Source organism: Salmo salar, chromosome 13 (assembly GCF_965601325.2).
Source record: "Salmo salar chromosome 13, fSalSal1, whole genome shotgun sequence".
Lineage (NCBI taxonomy): Eukaryota > Metazoa > Chordata > Actinopteri > Salmoniformes > Salmonidae > Salmo > Salmo salar.
The window spans coordinates 85,241,911-85,261,645 of NC_138303.1; the positions used below are offsets into that span (position 1 = coordinate 85,241,911).

Consider the following 19,735-nt stretch of genomic DNA (forward strand, 5'->3'; position numbering starts at 1 on the left):
TAGGGTGTTGATCTCCTTAAGCCACACCCTCCCTCATTACACAAATACACATCACCTGATATGCTTAAATCCACTAAGCATTCCAGTTTATACAGTTGGAGTTGGGAAATATGCATAATAGTGATGATATGGTCAAAATACTGACGTATTTTTATTTAACCTTTATTTAACTAGGCAAGTCAGTTAAGAACACATTCTTATTTTCAATGACGGCCTAGGAACGGTGGGTTAACTGCCTTGTTCAGGGGCAGAACGACGTATTTTTACCTTGTCAGCTCAGGGATTCAATCTTGCAACCTTACGGTTAACTAGTCCAACGCTCTAACCACTTGCTTTACATTGCACTCCACGAGGAGCCTGCCTGTTACGCGAATGCAGTAAGAAGCCAAGGTAAGTTGCTAGCTAGCAATAAACTTATCTTGTAAAAAACAATCAATCAATCATAATCACTAGTTAACTACACATGGTTGATGATATTACTAGTTTATCTAGCCTGTCCTGCGTTGCATATAATCGCTTAGGTGCACGTTGCTCCAAATATAAACATCAATGCCTTTCTTAAAATCAATACACAAGTATATATTTTTAAACCTGCATATTTAGTTAATATTGCCTGCTAACATGAATTTATTTTAACTAGGGAAAATGTGTTACTTCTCTTGCAAACAGAGTCAGGGTATATGCAGCAGTTTGGGCCGCCTGGCTCGTTGCGAACAGTGAAGACTATTTCTTCCTAACAAAGACAGCCGACTTCGCCAAACTGGGGTTGATTTAACAAAAGCACATTTGCGAAAAAAGCACAATCGTTGCACGACTGTACCTAACCATAAACATCAATGCCTTTTTTAAAATCAATACACAGAAGTATATATTTTTAAACCTGCATATTTAGCTAAAAGAAATCCAGGTTAGCAGGCAATATTAACCAGGTGAAATTGTGTCATTTTGCGTTCATTGCACGCAGAGTCAGGGTATATGCAACAGTTTGGGCCGCCTGGCTCGTTGCGAACTAATTTGCCAGAATTTTACGTAATTATGACATAACATTGAAGGTTGTGCAATGTAACAGGAATAACATTTTGTTTTCGAGATGATAGTTTCCGAATTCGACCATATTAATGACCTAAGGCTCGTATTTCTGTGTGTTATTATGTTATAATTAAGTCTATGATTTGATAGAGCAGTCTGACTGAGCGATGGTAGGCAGCAGCAGGCTCATAAGCATTCATTCAAACAGCCCTTCATGATGCATTGCACTGTTTATGACTTCAAGCCTGTCAACTCCCAAGATTAGGCTGGTGTAACCGATGTGAAATGGCTAGCTAGTTAGCGGGTCCGCACTAATAGCGTTTCAAACGTCACTCGCTCTGAGACTTGGAGTAGTTGTTCCCCTTCCTCTACATGGGTAACGCTGCTTCGAGGGTGGCTGTTGTCAATGTGTTCCTGGTTCGAGCCCAGGTAGGAGCGAGGAGAGGGACGGAAGTTACACTGGCAATACTAAAGTGCCTATAAGAACATCCAATAGTCAAAGGTATATGAAATACAAATCGTATAGAGAGAAATAGTCCTATAATTCCTATAATAACTACAACCTAAAACATCTTACCTGGGAATATTGAAGACTCATGTTAAAAGGAACCACCAGCTTTCATATGTTCTCATGTTATGAGCAATGAACGTAAACGTTAGCTTTTTTACATGGCACATATTGCACTTTTACTTTCTTCTCCAACACTTTGTTTTTGGATTATTTAAACCAAATTGAACATGTTTCATTATTTATTTGAGGCTAAATTGATTTTATTGATGTATTATATTAAGTTAAAATAAGTGTTAATTCAGTATTGTTGTAATTGTCATTATTACAAATAAATAAATGTAAAAAAATCGGCCGATTTAATCGGTATCGACCCTTTTTTGGCCCTCCAATAATCGGTATCGGTATCGGCGTTGAAAAATCATAATCGGTCGACCTCTAGAGGAAACCAAGTCTAGATTTAACTTTAGCCTGCAGCTTTGATATATGCTGAGAGAAGGACAGTGTACCATCTAGCCATACTCCCAAGTACTTGTATGAGGTGACTACCTTAAGCTCTAAACCCTCAGAGGTAGTAATCACACCTGTGGGGAGAGGGGCATTCTTTTTACCAAACCACATGACCTTTGTTGTGGAGGTGTTAAGAACAAGGTTAAGGGTAGAGAAAGCTTGTTGGACACTAAGAAAGCTTTGTTGTAGAACATTTACCACAAAATCCGGGGAGGGGCCAGCTGAGTATAAGACTGTATCATCTGCATATAAATGGATGAGAGAGCTTCCTAATGCCTGAGCTATGTTGTTGTAAATGTAAATTGAGAAGACCGTGGGGCCTAGGATTGAGCCTTGGGGTACTCCCTTGGTGATAGGCAGTGGCTGAGACAGCAGATTTTATGACTTTATACACTGCACTCTTTGAGAGAGGTAGTTAGCAAACCAGGCCAAAGACCCCTCAGAGACACCAATGATAGGGGCAGCAACCTTAAAGACGAATCTGACCCAGATGGTTTTTTAGGGTCAAGTTTAAGGAGCTCCTTTAGCACCTCAGACTCAGTGACTGCCTGCAGGAAGAAACTTTGTAGCAGGGCAGGGGAAAAAGAAGGAGAAGCATCGGGGATAGTTGCATTAAAAGGGGTGGGAGATGAGGAAATGTTGGACGGGCAAGGAGGCATGACTGAGTCAAATAGGAATCCTGACTTAATGAAGTGGTGATTAAAGAGTTTAGCCATGTGCTTCTTGTCAATAACAACCACATCATCAACTTTAAGGGACATGGGCAGCTGTGAGGAGGAGGGTTTACTCTCCAGGTCTTTAACAGTTTTCCAGAACTTCTTGGGGTTAGACCCACAGAGAGAGAACTGCTCCTTAAAGTAACTAACTTTGGCCTTTCCGGATAGCCTGAGTGCACTTATTTATCATTCTCAGCCCGAGTATGCGTGTGCCGAGCCTTTTGCCAAATGCAATTCTTGTGGTGGAGTAACTCAGCAAGATCACGGTCGAACCAAATGAAAATATCAAAAAAGAAGGTCCAAGCTTCTTTGACAGAGGGGATCAAGCTGATTCTCATTAAAGTTAATTCGAGTTTTTTAGCAAGCGTCTATGACAAATCAGGACAGGTCGTTTCACTGAGCAGCCATTACGAAAACAGGCTGTAAAACAGTGATCACTAAGTTCATTACAGAAAACACCAGACTGATACCTATCAGTGTTATTTGTGAGGATAACGTCAAGAAGAGTAGCCTTTTCTGGGTGTTTGGAGTCATACCTTGTGGGATTGGTAATAATCTGAGAAAGATTTAGGGAGTCCCATTGCTTTAGGACTTGGTAAGGTAGTTTAAGCATGTTCCAGTTTAGGTCACCTAGCAGGACAAATTCAGACTTAGTGTAAGGGGCCAGGAGAGAGCTTAGGGCAGGTAGGGTACAGGCCGGTGCTGATGGAGGACAATAGCACCCAGCAACAGTCAACAAAGAGCTATTTGAAAGTTTAATACTCAACCAGCAAATCAAATTGTTTGGGGAAAGACTTGGAGGAGACAACTGAGCACTGAAGGTGATCCTTGGTAAAGATTGCCACTCCCCCACCTTTGGAAGATCTGTCTTGCCGAAAAAGGTTATAACCAGAAAGGGAGAAGCTTTTATTTCTGGAGACAGATTTCTTGTATCTATTTTTTAAAAACATGCTGAAAATGTGGGAGCTCATCTGCTCATTATCTCTCTCTCCCTCTCTCCCTCTCCATCTCCATCTCTGCTTATAATACTGGTAATACTCCCAACTGTTATTATTTTTGGAAGAAAACATTTTTTTTTTTAAATAAGGCTCGACCACCTGCAGTACCCCAGGTTGAAAACCAGACACACTCTCGCACACAAAATGTGTGTATATACAGTTAGTACGCTAAGTGTGACTGTCAATTTGAGTCTGCACGGGTAGTCCATCCATCACGCAAATAGATTCAATTAATCATGATATGATGCAAGACAGAAGGGACACGCCAGATATAGTCGTCTGTATGCTCAAAGTAATGGTATAGGTTGGGGTAATAAATATCCAATAAAAAGCATAAAACATATTTTCCTCCTCAGTACCTCCAGTTTTCCACTGCAGGTTTTCCACCTCTGCAACCTACCTGTCTACTCTGTATTTACAGTACAAGGTTGCCCCTCGCCCAGATGGCCTTTGAAATCCTGTAGTACACCTGTTCAATAAAAATGTATGCTGCCCTTCTAAGTTGCTTGTGGAAGTCACAATAAAGTGCTATTATGGATTTACGGATTAGAGCTATGCTTCTCTTATCAGAATTTATATTAGCTGCTTTGATATGGAAAAAAGCAGCTCCTCCTTGGCCTTGATAATCCTCCTGATATGTATGGAAGGTTTGATTATCACAGTTTTAAAAATTGCAATAAATCCCCAGTCCTGTTTTCTTTTTAAATGTTTTCCCCCTTTATACTGCAATCTGCTGTAAATCTAACGGGTGAAACATTTTCTGTGTTAATTACAGAAATTAGATGAATACGCCAAGTTACGCCAACATTACTATGAATTAAAACACTGCACTATTGGAATGGCTTCTAAATTCAAGTAATGGACAACGATGGTATCATTGGTGCTGCTGGTTGTTTTATTTGTGTTCAATTTCAAGTGTTTACATTTACATCTTATCCAGAGCGACTTACAGTTAGTTAGTGTATTCATCTTAAGATAGCTAGGTGGGACAACCACATATCACAGTCATAGTAAGTACATTTTTTCGTCAATAAAGTAGCTATCAGCAAAGTCAGAGCTAGTAAGGCGGGGGCTAGCCACAAGTACAGTGCCTTCGGAAAGTACTCAGACCTCTTGACTTTTTCCACATTTTGTTACGTTACAGCCTTATTCTAAAATGGATAAAAAAAATTTAAATCCTCGGCAATCTACACATAATACCCAATAATGACAAAGTGAAAACAGGGTTTTAGAAAATTAGGCAAATGTATTAAAAAATAAACTGAATACCTTATTTACATAAGTATTCAGACCCATTGCTAATAGACTCGAAATTGAGCTCAGGTGCATCCTGTTTCCATTGAACATCCTTGAGATGTTTCTACAACTTGATTGGAGTCCATCTGTGGTAAATTCAATTGATTGGACATGATTTGGAAAGGCATACACCTGAATATATAAGGTCCCACTGTCGACAGTGCATGTCAGAGCAAAAACCAAGCCATGAGGTCGAAGGAATTGTCCGTAGAGCTCCGAGACAGGATTGTGTTGAGGCACAGATCTGGGCAAGAGTACCAAAACATTTCTGAAGCATTGAAGGTCCCCAAGAACACATTGGCCTCCATCATTCTTAAATGGAAGAAGTTTGGAACCACCAAGACTCTTCCTAGATCTGGCCACCTGGCCAAACTTAGCAATCAGGGGAGAAGGGCCTTGGTCAGGGAGGTGACTCTGACAGAACTCTAGAGTTCCTCTCTGGAAATGGGAGAACCTTCCAGAAGGACAACCATCTCTGCAGCACTCCACCAATCAGGACGTTATGGTAGAGTGGCCAGACGGAAGCCACTCCTCAGTAAAAGTTTGCTAAAAGGCACCTAAAGACTCTCAGACCATGATAAACAAGATTCTCTGGTCTGATGAAACTGAGATTGAACTACTTGGCCTGAATACCAAGCGTTACGTCTGAAGGAAACCTGGCACCATCTCTACAGTGAAGCATGGTGTTGGCAGCATCGTGCTGTGGAGATGTTTTAAAATGACAGGGACTGTGAGACTAGTCAGGATCGAGGTAAAGATGAACAGAGCAAAGTACAGAGAGCTCCTTGATGAAAACCTGCTCCAGAGCACTCCGGACCTTAGACTGGGGGCGAAGGTTCACCCTCCAACAGGCCACCGACCTTAAGCACACAGCCAAGACAACACAGGAGTGCCTTCGGGGAAGTCTCTGAATGTCCTTGGGTGACCCAGCCAGAGCCCAGACTTGAACCCGATCGAACAGCTCTGGAGAGACCTGAAAATAGCTGTGCAGCAACGCTCCCCATCCAACCTGACAGAGCTTGAGAGGATCTGCAGAGAAGAATGGGAGAAACTCCCCAAATTCAGGTGTGCCAAGCTTGTAGCGTCATACGCAAGAAGACTCGATGCTGTAATCGCTGCCAAAGGGGCTTCAACAAAGTACCGAGTAAAGGGTCTGAATACTTATGTAAATGTGATATTTAATTTTTTATATATTTTATAAATTAGAAAAAAAAAAATTGCTTTGTCATTTTGGGTTAGGAAAAAAAACAATTTAATCAATTTTAGAATAAGGCTGTAACGTAACAAAATGTGGAAAAAGTGAAGGGGTTTGAATACTTTCCGAAGGAACTGTAGGTAACATTCATGTCCTGGGAGATGAACATTCCATTGTTATTTTACCTGACATGCATATGGTCCTCTTTTTAGCTGGTTCTTTGTAGAATTTTACCTGGAGTTTTACATAATCTTGTTTCTCTTCTTGGACAATTAATCCACAGATAAAAAGGGAAACCTATTTAGTTTTTAGTTAGTTATATTTGATTAATCTATCCTCGTGGGTTTGTATCTTCGTGATATTCAGCAAGGAGGGGACTTGCAGCACGTGAAGCATCTCTACTAGATCCAAGTTTTATTTTAGAACTGGCTGGCTACGCATTAACACGCGCAAGCAGTTTGGATGAAATTATTGAATAACATGTATGTGTACATTCATTTTGCTACGCTTGTGCACGCAATGTGGCCGGTCTAGTAAGGGTGTTACTGTACTGTATGCGGCCTCAAGCAAATGATCCAATAATCAACATTTCAGGAGATGTGTTTTTATTCACTTGCTTAGCAGCTAAGTAAGAACACACTGTTTTTACAATTTTTTCTCAATATGGCTTCAAGCAAAGGAATGAGTGTTTGTAGGGTGCAGTATAATGTTCACTACCGTTCAAAAGTTTGGGGTCACTTAGAAATGTCCTTGTTTTTTAAAGAAAAGCACATTTGTAGTCCATTAAAATAACATCAAATTGATCAGAAATACAGTGTAGACATTGTTAATGTTGTAAATGACTATTGTAGCTGGAAACGGCTGATTTTTAATGGAATATCTACATAGGCGTACAAAGTTCCATTATCAGCAACTCATCACTCCATCACTCCTTTTAGAAACAGACGCCTCACAAGTCCTCAACTGGCAGCTTCATTACATAGTACCCGCAAAACACCAGTCCCAACGTCAACAGTGAAGAGGCGACTCCGGGATGCTGGCCTTCTAGGCAGAGTTCCCCTGTCCAGTGTCTGTGTTCTTATGCCCATCTTAATCTTTTATTTTTATTGGCCAGTCTGAGATATGGCATTTTCTTAGCAACTCTGCCTAGAAGGCCGGCATCCCGGAGTCACCTCTTTACTGTTGACGTTGAGACTGGTGTTTTGCGGGTACTATTTAATGAAGTTGCCAGTTGAGGACTTGTGAGGCATCTGTTTCTCAAACTAGACACTCTAATGTACTTGTCCTCTTGCTCAGTTGTGCACCGGGGCCTCCCACTCCTCTTTCTATTCTGGTTAGAGGCAGTTTGCGCTGTTCTGTGAAAGCAGTAGTACACAGCGTTGTACGAGATCTTCAGTTTCTTGACAATGTCTCGCATGGAAAAGCCTTCATTTCTCAGAACAAGAATAGACTGACGAGTTTCAAAAGAAAGTTCTTTGTTTCTGGCCATTTTAAGCCTGTAATCGAACCCACAAATGCTGATGCTCCAGATACTCAACTAGTCTAAAGATGGCCAGTTTTATTGCTTCTTTAATCAGGGCAACAGTTTTCAGTTGTATCTTGCAAACAGAACTTTGTATAATTTTTAAAGTTGAATGTTGATGACTTACAATTTGCTATAACATCACCATACTCCTGTAATGGGATACTGCTATGCCCTACTACAAATCCATAGCATTTCATTATTTTAAGTGAAACAGGTCAACCATACGTTATGTTGGCTATGTTGTAGTCTAGCACCACCATATGGCATGTCTTTCAGAAAGTCTTCTGTAGTTAAAACATAGTACAAAGAGTAACCATTTCAAATTTCAAGAAAATCTGATATCTGGTTCATATGAAATTCAGTGTTTTATTTGGGAAGTCAGTTGTTCCTCCTGAGAAGAAAGGCACAGAGTAGTGTCAGTGTGTGTCACAGATCCTCCCATTTAGAGCCCTGATTGCAGCAGATGGATCAGGTGATGTGGACGTAATTGTGGACTTGTACAAGTGAAGGTGATTCTCCTGCATTAGCAGTTATCCTTTCTGTTTAACAGTGACCCCTTCTGAGTAGAGAGAGAGCTATGATAACCTGGGCCTTCATTTCAGATGATAGGACCTGTTTTCCTTTTCTCTGCATACATACATTTAAAAAAAAATAATAAATTGAATGTGCCTCACAAGGGTTTGATAACCACAGATCCTACTCCATGCCAGTAATAGATTCAAGTCTGGCAGTTATACTTTCACGCATTTGTCATCTTGGGCCTGTCAAGTGTTGTTTTTAGTTGTAAAAAGATGCTGAGCATCTCCCGCTGAAGATAATGTTTCATATCTCTGCAAACTCTCTCCCTGTACTACTCTGTTTTCCAGTGGTCTCTCTCTACGCAGTGCTGAGATAAGACAATTCTGCGGCTAAGATTTTAATATAGCTTCCCAATGACTCATAGTGATAACTTAAGAGTAGACCAGAGTCTTTTCAGTAAAATTAGTGCACAGTGGTAGACAGAGTGGCCAGGGTAAAACAGAGACCCCTTGCCACAATAAAACAGACAGAGACCCATGGCCAGGTTAACACAGAGACCCATGGCCAGGTTAACACAGAGACCCATGGCCAGGTTAACACAGAGACCCTTGGCCAGGTTAAAACCTCTACAGGATCGGTGTCCCCCCTGTGGAATTATGTTTTTCTAGAAGGAAGCCTGGACAAAATGTAAAAAATTCCAAAACATGCATCCTGTTTGCTAAAAGGCACTAAAGTAATACTTAAAAAAATGTGGCAAAGCAGTTAAGTTTTTGTCCTGAAAGCAAAGTGTTATGTTTGGGGCAAATCCAATACAACACATTACTGAGTGCCACTCTCCATATTTGTATTCATAGTGTTGGCTGCATCATGTTATGGGTATGCTTGTAATCGTTAAGGACTGGGAAGTTTTTCAGGATAAAAAATGTACAGAATGGAGCTAAACACAGGCAAAATCCTAGAGGAAAACCTGGTTCAGTCTGCTTTCCACTAGACACTGGGAGATGAATTCACCTTTCAGCAGGACAATAACCTAAAACACAAGGCCAAATCTACACTGGAATTGCTTACCAAGAGGACAGTGAATGTTCCTAAGTGGCCGAGTTACAGTTTTGACTTAAATCTGCTTGAAAATCTATGGCAAGACCTAAAAATGGTTGTCTAGCAATGATCAACAACCAATTTGACAGAGGTGGAAGAATTCTGAAAATAATAATGGGCAAATGTTGCACAATCCAGGTGTGGAAATCTCTTAGAGACTTACCCAGAAAGACTCACAGCTGTAATCACTGCCAAAGGTGATTCTAACATGTATTGACTCAAGGGGTTGAATACTTATCTAATCAAAATATATTAGTGTTTTATACTTCATAAATGTTTTACAAATGTTAGAATTTTTCTTCCACATTGATATTATAGTATTTTGTGAGGATCGTTGACAAAAAATGACAATTAAATCCATTTTAATCCCACTTTGTGAGGCAACAAAATTTGGAAAAAATCAAGCAGTGTGAATACTTTCTGAAGGAATATGTGTACAGTACCTGTTAGATATTGGGGGCATCTTGGGATGTGCTTTTGTATGTTATTTCTGTAAGAGCGAGTTAGCTAGCATGCTCAAGATGGTAATGGTCACATTAGTCCCTGCTAAATCATAGTTATTTCCATGCTAACAGACAAACCATGAAACTACAGCCATCAACATACTGTTGTCCTGCACATCTAATGTGATTCCTTGTGTCTATCATCAGGTACTTACATGTATTGTATTTTGTACTATTTTTGTCATGGTTATGTTTGATTACAAAATACGCATTCTGATATTGACATTCAAGCGATGGATCACGAATCTACAGCCATCAACATACTGTTGTCCTGCACATCTAATGGGCAACCCTTGTGTCTATCCTCAGAACAAACACCAATCAACTTGGCCCGCTGGCTGGGTATTCCTTTCTTTAAAATCACAACGCAAGAGAGTTACGATATACGATCACATCTATTACACTTGTGCCGGGACCAGTCTTTTTGTCTACACTGGACATCTGTTACACCAGGTTAACACTGAGACCCATGGTCAGGTTAACACAGAGACCCATGGTCAGGTTAACACAGAGACCCATGGTCAGGTTAACACAGAGACCCATGGTCAGGTTAACACAGAGAACCATGGTCAGGTTAACACAGAGACCCATGGTCAGGTTAACACAGAGACCCATGGTCAGGTTAACACTGAGACCCATGGTCAGGTTAACACTGAGACCCATGGCCAGGTTAACACAGAGACCCATGGTCAGGTTAACACAGAGAACCATGGCCAGGTTAACACAGAGAGAGAATCATGACCAGGTTAACATAGAGACCCATGGCTGGCCAGGTTAACACAGAGACCCATGGTCAGGTTAACACAGAGACCCATGGTCAGGTTAACACAGAGACCTAGGTTAATTACACAGAGACAGAGACCCAGTCCAGGTTACCAGCACTGTTCCAGCTGGCAGTGAGTCAGCACTGCACTGGCAGAAAGTCTTGTTTCATGCGGCTCACAAACCTTTGTCGCAAATGGCCTCCAGGAGATGAAACAACATGGCTTAATAAGGTGTTAAATTGGACATGATCGTTAGGCAGAAGGCTAATTTTATGCAACCTCTTATTGCTTCTTCTCCATCTTCATTAATCTGGCCATTTGTTTTTGCTCCTTGGTTGCAAGAAAATGGGTGGGGGATGAGGACGGGGAATGGGAAAGAGTGAACAGGAGAGTTAGAGAGCTAAGAAAATTGAATATGGTACAGAAATCGGATCTTGTTGGTGTGATTTTATACTATTGTTACTTCTGACATTTGCTTAGAGCAATTCTCATAAAGCAAGCAAGTTATTGAGGAGTTTTGAGACCTGAGAAATGCTTGATTAAAGCAATATACAAAAGGCCAGGAGGATTTGCCTGCAATTTGCATACAGCCTGAGGCACAGGTGTTGAAACGCCTACTAGATACAATATATGTCAGTCTCCTATATTGGTGCCCAATATCCCTTGATAGCCCGTAGATTGGGACAGATATTTTAGGGGAACAAAGAATAGAATCTTGGGCAAAAAGCCATGGTATTGAGGAGAAATATAGTTTAAAAAAAAAACATTTTCATACATAAAATCTCCATTCCCTAGGCTCTTTTGAAGCCTTTCATACATTGTAGTTGACAAAGACGAGGGTCAACAAAGCTGTATGTGACAGTGTATATTGTTATGATGCCATAATAAGCCTTCTCCCTTTGTCAGCTCCAGTTTTTTTATTTTTTCCTGTGTCTGTTTCTCTGTGTTTTTGCAGGTTGGATAGTGGCAATAGTGTAAGGGACAACTAGAACCAAGCTAAATTGATGGATGTTTTTCAAGAAGCCAACTTTTCTGTGCTGGCTCCAAACCTGGAACAGATCAACAAACAGGATGAGAATGGTAAAGACATTTGTATGTTGCTTTGCTAAAAACACTTTACTTGAATCAAAAAAATGATGGACACACCAAGTTGTAATTCCTCACCACAGGTGTATATCAACACTTCATACTGTATGTTTTAGCATTTTAAAATGTTTCTATTAAGGAACAGAGGGAATACTGTTACATTATCACAGTACATTATGTCCTGCTGGTTACAAGGAGGCACAGAGTTCTTATATGGAACAAGATGCTATGCATTGTTTTCACCTCCTCTGCTATTGAGTTTGCCTGTTACCTTCACAGAACTGAAAGGCAAGAAGCCCCAGCCTTGATATTTAGTGACCTTAACCTTTGCTGCATCTGAATGGATGAGCAATGTTTCAGTGCTCAGAGACGGTCCAATGTGTGGAATGTTTTCCTCCATTTTGTACTTCTGAAAGTACTTATCATCCTTTCCTACCCCTAACGATCCTGAATGACAAAGAGCAGGGGAAAGGTTACTAACTTTGTCATTCCTTCCATGTATCCTACAAATACATGAACCAGAGTAATAGAAGAGGCAGAGCAGAGGCCTTATTTAAGAGTGAAAAATAGGCTAATGGCATATTTCCACTATAATTGTCCCATTACTTTCTATTGGGTATTTTATTCTCAATGTATTCTTATCACAAATTATAAAGCACAAGAAACACAATGATGAGAAAATGATGAGCATTTCATTTTCCTCAATAAAAAGCAGAATTCACCTTTTCAGCTTGAATTAGCTGTCTTTGTACAAAAGGATTACTTTGTGCAGCCTGTTTAAAAAAACACGACCTGTGCATTTTATCGACTGTAAGAGAGGCTAGGAACATACATTGAGCTGAAAATAAAAAATAATTAAAGATAGGAAATAGTAGGGTATGTCCTCTCATATAGGACAGTATATTAAAGTACTCTCACATTGTCCATCAGTGAGTTCACTGGTGAATCAGTTATTATCTGATATCATTTCTCTGTTCTGCTCTACAGAATCACACATCCAGGATAGTAATCTGCAGCCAGACAGCACCGCCATCTCACCTACAGCCAATCAACCAAAAGGAGGCCATGAGAGTGAGAGGACCTCACTGAACCCATTCTCACCCCTCAGCCCAACAGAGTCCTCTGAGCCCAGCATCACCACCACTACCACTGATGACTCCTCTTCCATCCATGCCATCTCCCTCACCTCCTCTTGCACAACAAAAGAGGTGAGTCCCTGGGCTCTTCCAGAGGACTGTAGTAACAAAGCAGCTTTCACAATAATGGAGATAGGGAGTGTATCAGCCCTGTCTGGAGGAGACTGCCTCATGCCACAAAGCCGCACATGCCTGGGCTGTTTCATCGAGACCAAGGACGCTACAGAGCCTGAGCCAGGGCTGGACCTGGGCCGGGACTATGACCCCTGTCCTGTCTCCTGTCCTGACATGGCCATGCAGTGCATGAGTTCTGGGGATGGTATCCGCTACGGGGATCAGCTGCTCTCAGACCAGCTCCTCAGCTACCCAGAGCACAAGATCAGGGCAGAGGAGAAGACAGATGATGAGAAGTCAGCAGAGGACAGCGACTCGGAGGACGCCACGTCGAAGAGTATCTACGAAGGCCTGCTCCTGGACAAGTGCAATGGTGAGGAGGCTCTACTGGCCAACTCCAGCCAGGACTGGGGCTGCTTTGAGTCCTTTATCAGCGAGAGTAAGATCGAGCTGCTGGACCTCTGCTCTAAGAACGAGCTCTCTGTCAACCTCTTCTCAGAAGAGGATGTAGACAACTACATGTTTGATGATGAGGACGAGGACTCCACCCTGGGCAGTGACGTGTGCTCGCTGAAGATCCGCTACGAGTCCTTCCAGGACAACGTCCGAGAAAAGACCAACCCCATTCAGGAGGAAACCCAGTTCAACTTCTTCCCAAGTGTCGTGGCCAAAAAGGAGGGTGAGGGAGCAGTGAAGAAGGGAGCTGAAGGGGCACAGGTGAAGGGAGAGATAGTTGAAGTCTGGGCGGCTGGAGAAAAGGTTGACAAAAACAACAGCAGCAGCTTTGCTGAGGTGACGCCGAATGTCAGTCCAGAGAGCAGCTACCTGTTTGACTTCAACAATTCCACAGTGGACTCTGGAGAGTACAGCGATGACAGCTCCTGTACTGGATCCTCCCTGGACACCTGCCAGACCAAACAGAAACACTGCTTCCTCTCCAGGGAGAACTCCAGCTCCTCCAGCCAGCTGAGCTATGGGCTGAGGTCCAAGAGAAAAGTCAGATACAGCGACGACTATCTGTACGACGTGGATTCTATCGAGAGCGAGAGGAACACAGAGAAAAAAGACAAGCAGACGGTGGGTCCAAAAAAAGAGGAGGATGATGACTGGTGTCCAAAGAAGAGGAGAAAATCCTCACGAAAAGAGCCTCCAGTGATAATCAAATACATCATCATAAACCGATTTAAAGGGGAGAAGCACATGTTATTAAAGCTTGGCAAAATTGACACATCAGAGACAACAGTAAGCTTAAGTAAGGACTTAGTTCATAAGTACCAGAGAATGGCTCCTCTGAAAGACTACTGGCAAAAGAGGCGCCAGGAAATGCAGGAGCAGCGCATGCTGGCTGCTGGTGATAAAAGAACATTTCCAAATGGCTGCAGGCGTTCCCTTAATTCGAGCCTGACAAAACGAAAATACAGGATTGCAAATAGAGTCCGGATTCAAAGAATTCACGCTGTAAAGCTCTCGCCAAACCACACCGATCACAAGCAAGAGGTGGGCGCAGCTGAGGATGAAGCTGCCTGTACAGATATGGAATCTATAACAACAACGACCTCTGACTGTGCTGCTAGATTAGACCAAGGCAGTGTGACAGGAAAAAGCAGATCGCTAGAGAGGGAGGGGAAAAGACTTGGGAATAAGACTGTGCAAATAAGGAAATTTAAAAGCGAGGCCAGACTGAGGTTGAAAAGAATGAACGAGGCTCAGCAGGAGGATGGTCAAACTGTGATACAGCTACAAGAGGTTGGCCCACTATCCCCAAATCAGCACCCTGACATAGTTTACTCCACTGCAGGCAGCCCCCAGATTTGTGATGACTCCACTGTCAGTGTCGACCCCAATGAAAAGTCCACTTTTATATCAGCCCCCTGCTCCCCTTCCAGTACAATGACCCATCCTGTAAATGTGAATAGTGGTCTACATGTCATCCCTGGAGGCTACCTGCAGACATTACTAGAGGCCTCTGACTCATCCAGTAACACTGGGCTGACATATTACTCCCAGCAGCATCAGCAGCATCCCCGACAGCAGTTTCCTCATGGCCTCTCCCAGGAGGAGAATCCATTCACTAACCTACAGCTGGCCCAGAGCTGTGTTCTATCCCCACCCTCAGAGTCTGAGCTCCAACAATCCCCCTCTAACTGCTCCAATCAGATGGAGCCAAACTTCACTCACACATCATGGCAGTCTGAAGGTAAACATTTATCATTTACACCTGATATTAAACCTGAACCTTCTGGCTTTTCCAGCACCATTTCTTTGCCAATGACAAACAACTTGCCGTTGTCAGGATATAGTCAAGTCAATGTAGATGGCAACAGACTGCTGTATGATAAGGCATATTTGCCTGAGGAGCCACCAGGACTAGACTCAGGCCTACAAGTCAGCCAGTCAGCTAAAGAGGAACAAGTGCAGTTCCATAGAGTCACTCTAAACACAGAGAACGGCAGGCTGGCCAGCTATGACTCTATGAGTTCACTGTCTGCCACCTCCAGCAACTACAGCTCTATGAGTCTCAATTCCTGTGAGAAGGAGAGTGAAGAGGATGTGAACGAGAACTTCTTGGCCCACTGCAGTCCCAAACTGGTGATCCAGCGAAGTACCGATGAAATCACTCCCCTCAGGGAGTCTACAGACCTACTGGACATCTCCAACTTCACCCCCGATAAGTTCAGGCACTCGCCGTTGTCAGAGATGTCACCACCTGACACACCAAATCTCTCCCCACAGGTGATGGGGACAGAAATGATGGAAAGCCTAGGAAAGGCCAGGGAGTTTCAGGGAGAGACAGGAGACATGACTCTCTCAGCTACACCTGATGGGACTAAGTGGGACTGTAATGTCCTGCCAACACAAAACCATGATGGCAGAGCGATAAACAATCATCAGTTCCAGTTCCATACTTTCAATGACAATGACGGCACAGGTAAGATTGATGGCCCCAACGTCTTTGATGAGCAGCCCGAATCCATCGGAGGTCGAACTAAAGGTCCCAAGTCAAAAAGGAAAGCAACCAGTAAACAGAAAAGCAAGGCTCCAAGGGCCCCCAAGACAGAGAAGAACAAAGCCCCTAGACAGAATTCTAGTTCATCCAAAAAGCTAAAAGCCCTGCTTGATGCAAAGGCAAATGCAAAAGGTGAAGAAAGTGAAGGCCTTGCTGGACTATCAGAAGACTGGCCTTTACTGGAGGAGCATGGTGGGGGCTGGGCAGACGGCAACAACAACAGTCCTATGGATGACGACCAGCGAGAGTTTGAAGAGCCCTCCAACATCCTGTCCAACATAGCCTCTGGGATGGCAGAGGTCCAGAGGTTTATGAAGGTGTCAATCGAGCCACTGTGGGACCCCATGTCTGGACTCTGTCAGCCTCCAGATGCCAACAGCCTTAAAACTAAGACACTTAAAATCCTGGCGGGAACAACAGCTAACGTCAGGAAAAAGGGTGGTTATACCACCTCCCCTGTGGCAGGAAGGGGCAGGAAGGCAACTGGCATGGGAGCCAAAAACCAAGCCAAGTTAATTCCTTCAAACCCCTTCTTCCCCCCTCTCATGCTGGACTGCAACATGTTCAACAAGTCCAGCCTCGGTATACCTGGCATCTGTGGGCCCGCACACAAAAAAATGTACCGTCACAAAACCGGTGCAAAATTTGCTCGAGATGAAAACAATACAGGGAAGCGGGACTCGAGCAAGAACGTAGCTCTGATGGCCTCTTATGAGAAACTGAGGTAATATTTTGTACCAGTGGCTGCAAAATATGTCCCACTCACTCTATTTCCTCCTGCCCCTTGCTCAGTTCCCTGGGTTCCCTTACTGCTCTCCCTTTTTGACTTAAATCCAAGTGTTGCATGACAAAGACTTTAATCTTGACTACCCCACCTGCTTATTTTACCCTAAATAGAGCCGAAATAACTTGCATGTAAGATTTTATTTGTTCCTGAGAAACTACCTATTGAGTGATTGATTGTCTTCAGCTTGACTGGGTTTTCAAACTACCGTGGCTACATTTTGTTTCTGACTGCTGCTTGATTCACCTTTCTTGGTCTTTAGATTGTTTTGTTTTTTGTTACTTTAGGTTTGACTTTTGTATAATAAGAAATATTGCCTTGAAACTGTTTTGAAAGAATTTTTGTGATACTTAGTGGTTTGCTTTGTTTTTTTTCCATTTCTCCATTTCAGCAGAACAGCTTTCCCCACCTTAATAATGTCAAAATTCCGTCTGTTGCTCTCCACAAAATAAAATCACAGTTCAAAAGTTGTCCGTCCTTACATTCAGACAGTGGTTTCCTTCAGTGTAAGAAGAGAGAGTGGAGTGAGTCATAAGTGAACAGTTACACTAGGCCTATCCTATCATTACTGATATCACCCTGCCATTCCAGTTATGGATGTTTCAGTGGTGTTGGAGAACTGTATCGTTGTTCTGCTGGGAACCAGACTTCATAATTAAAAAAGGGACTCTTTTTGTATTAACAATAAGACAAATTTATCAAACTGTCCTAATTGTATTAATATCTTTAAATGGTATTATTTGTCATTGGCTTATTGCCATGGTTTGGGGAGAGTTGGTGGGAGGGTAAGTGGAGTAAGTACCCAGAATTGGAATTTGTTAATGCTATTGTACAGAGACATATGCACTATTTGCAGAATATGACAATAATTATAATGTTAAAAATGGAATTAATGTGCCAAACGTTGATCAAGTACCTGTATAAACATTTTCTATCTGTATGTATATTGGCTGTTTCATGTTCTTTTTGTTACGGTTGTGCGGTGGGGGTTCTGGACTATGGTGGCCGGTCGACATTCCAGAGATCTTACACTTGGGATCTATTCCGTTTGCCAAGCACCTGCAGCTGACAGTGATACACCTTTTACCAAAATGCAAATGACTGTCTTTTCTTTCATACATTCTTCTGAAATGATTGCCATCTGAACTCCAAATCAACAGCCAGCATGGAGATACAGAGAAAGGGATTAATTATGATCTAACAGGTTAATTACATCGAGATCATCGGACTACAAGGTTCTATCTGCATTTTTGTCAAAATGTAGTTATTGGCATAGCCTTGATCTGTTCAATGTTCTCTACCTATATGGTACTGTAAATACACCAATTCATGTTGTTAAGTTCAAAAGAATACAAGATAAAAATTGCTGACACCATTGAAACCAATGAGGGTTCGGAACTTTAAAGCCAATTATCTCAGAATCATATTTTTGCAGATAGAACCTTATAGACCCAAGCGCTCAAAATCTTGAGGTTTGCATTTGTATTATACTCAAGATGAGCACACAGATGAATGTAATGTCATGCATTCACCTACCACTGCACCAACATGGAGCTCTATATTAGATTTCTACAATTTATTTCAATTGACATAAATTGATACTATCCATCAGAGATCAATATTTATTGTGAAGACCTTTGTCTCTCGCAACCTCGCTTCCCCTCCATTTTCTCCAAGTTGCCAGGCTAGCCATTTAGATGTGGGATCAGGACAAGTGTCACCACCAGGTGGTGTGGAGCAAACTGCCTTATATCATCCCTGCCCATTGTCAATTGAATGTACTGTACTTCCTCTCCAACAAGAGTTGTATATGATGTACCACTGTTGAGCTGCCTCGGAAAGGTGCTTGAAAGCAAATTAATTTACAGGTAATTGAAAAAAGGATGAAGAAATCCTCTGTGCCCTATTTATGAATGTATTAGATACTGTTATGTTTGATGTAGCCTAATTCTGCCATGATTTTGACATTAATTGAAATTATGTTTTGCCTTTTTTGTTGAAAAGAATATTGAGCTTTATAAATATTGTCAGAGTTGTTGCCAGAGGGATTCCAAAAGAACTCTTGACGTCCTCGATGAATCTTGTATATTTTTCAGTGTGCCGATTTGTAAAATATTTTCTAAGTGTATATTTTTCTTAGAAAGTGCTGTGAAGTATTTGTGAGTGTGGATACTCTTTTTTCACCTTTACAGGCAGTGAAAGGGATGCATAATGACATGCCTCTGGTTTTAAAAACCAAAATAACAAACATGACAAAATAACTCCAAAAAAGGAGAGGGTAAAACACTGGAAAAAAAGCTGTAACATTTTGTTGGAAGTTTTGTAATCAGACCAATCTTGTTGTGGGAGTGTAGTGCTACTGTGTAAAAAGTATGATAAAACAAAAAGAAAAACTGAAATAAAGACATGTTTGTGATTTTATTGCTGTTTTATAGATTTTCATGTAAATCATTCTAGTATTATTTTGTTTTGTTGTAACTGTTGCAAAGGTTTAAATATTTGTGGACAAGCCTGTATGGTGACAATGTAATATTGGTAACTTGCTGAGTTTTGTAATAATGTTTATGGAATAAATATAAAATAAAAATGAGCTTTTGATTGCCGCTTTCAGATGAGGTCTCCATTTTCTTCTCTGTAGGGATTGTATTGACCTCTTTCTGAAAATGTATACAGTCCTTATGTTGCATGCATCTTGAAGATTTCAAGAAGTGTTAAAATATTTATTGTAGTCTGTGCATGTGTTTGCATGTCTGAAAATAGATTAATTCCCAGGACTCCACATAATGCTAAACATGTTACTTCATATAATTTTTATTTTCAGATATTTGCTTTGATGAATAGGCACATGTTTAGAGAGACTACAATCTATCTATTCCAGTGGCGTATATTCATGGATCGCTTCCCCGCAAAATTGACAAAAACACATAAAATAATGTATATTTTATCT

The 19,735-nt window shown here is 41.6% G+C and overlaps 1 protein-coding gene across 1 annotated transcript in view; it reads left to right on the forward strand.

Moving 5' to 3' along the window:
* The window catches only part of LOC106567860 (neurite extension and migration factor), an 81,311-nt gene extending 61,913 nt beyond the window's left edge, over positions 1–19,398 (forward strand). Inside the window, exons 2-3 of the mRNA XM_014137688.3 lie at positions 11,617–11,741; positions 12,735–19,398. Of these exons, the coding sequence (XP_013993163.1) occupies positions 11,666–11,741; positions 12,735–16,732 (4,074 nt within the window). The 5' untranslated portion in view covers positions 11,617–11,665 and the 3' untranslated portion in view covers positions 16,733–19,398. The remainder of the gene's footprint in view (positions 1–11,616; positions 11,742–12,734) is intronic.
* The last annotated feature ends 337 nt before the right edge of the window (positions 19,399–19,735 follow it).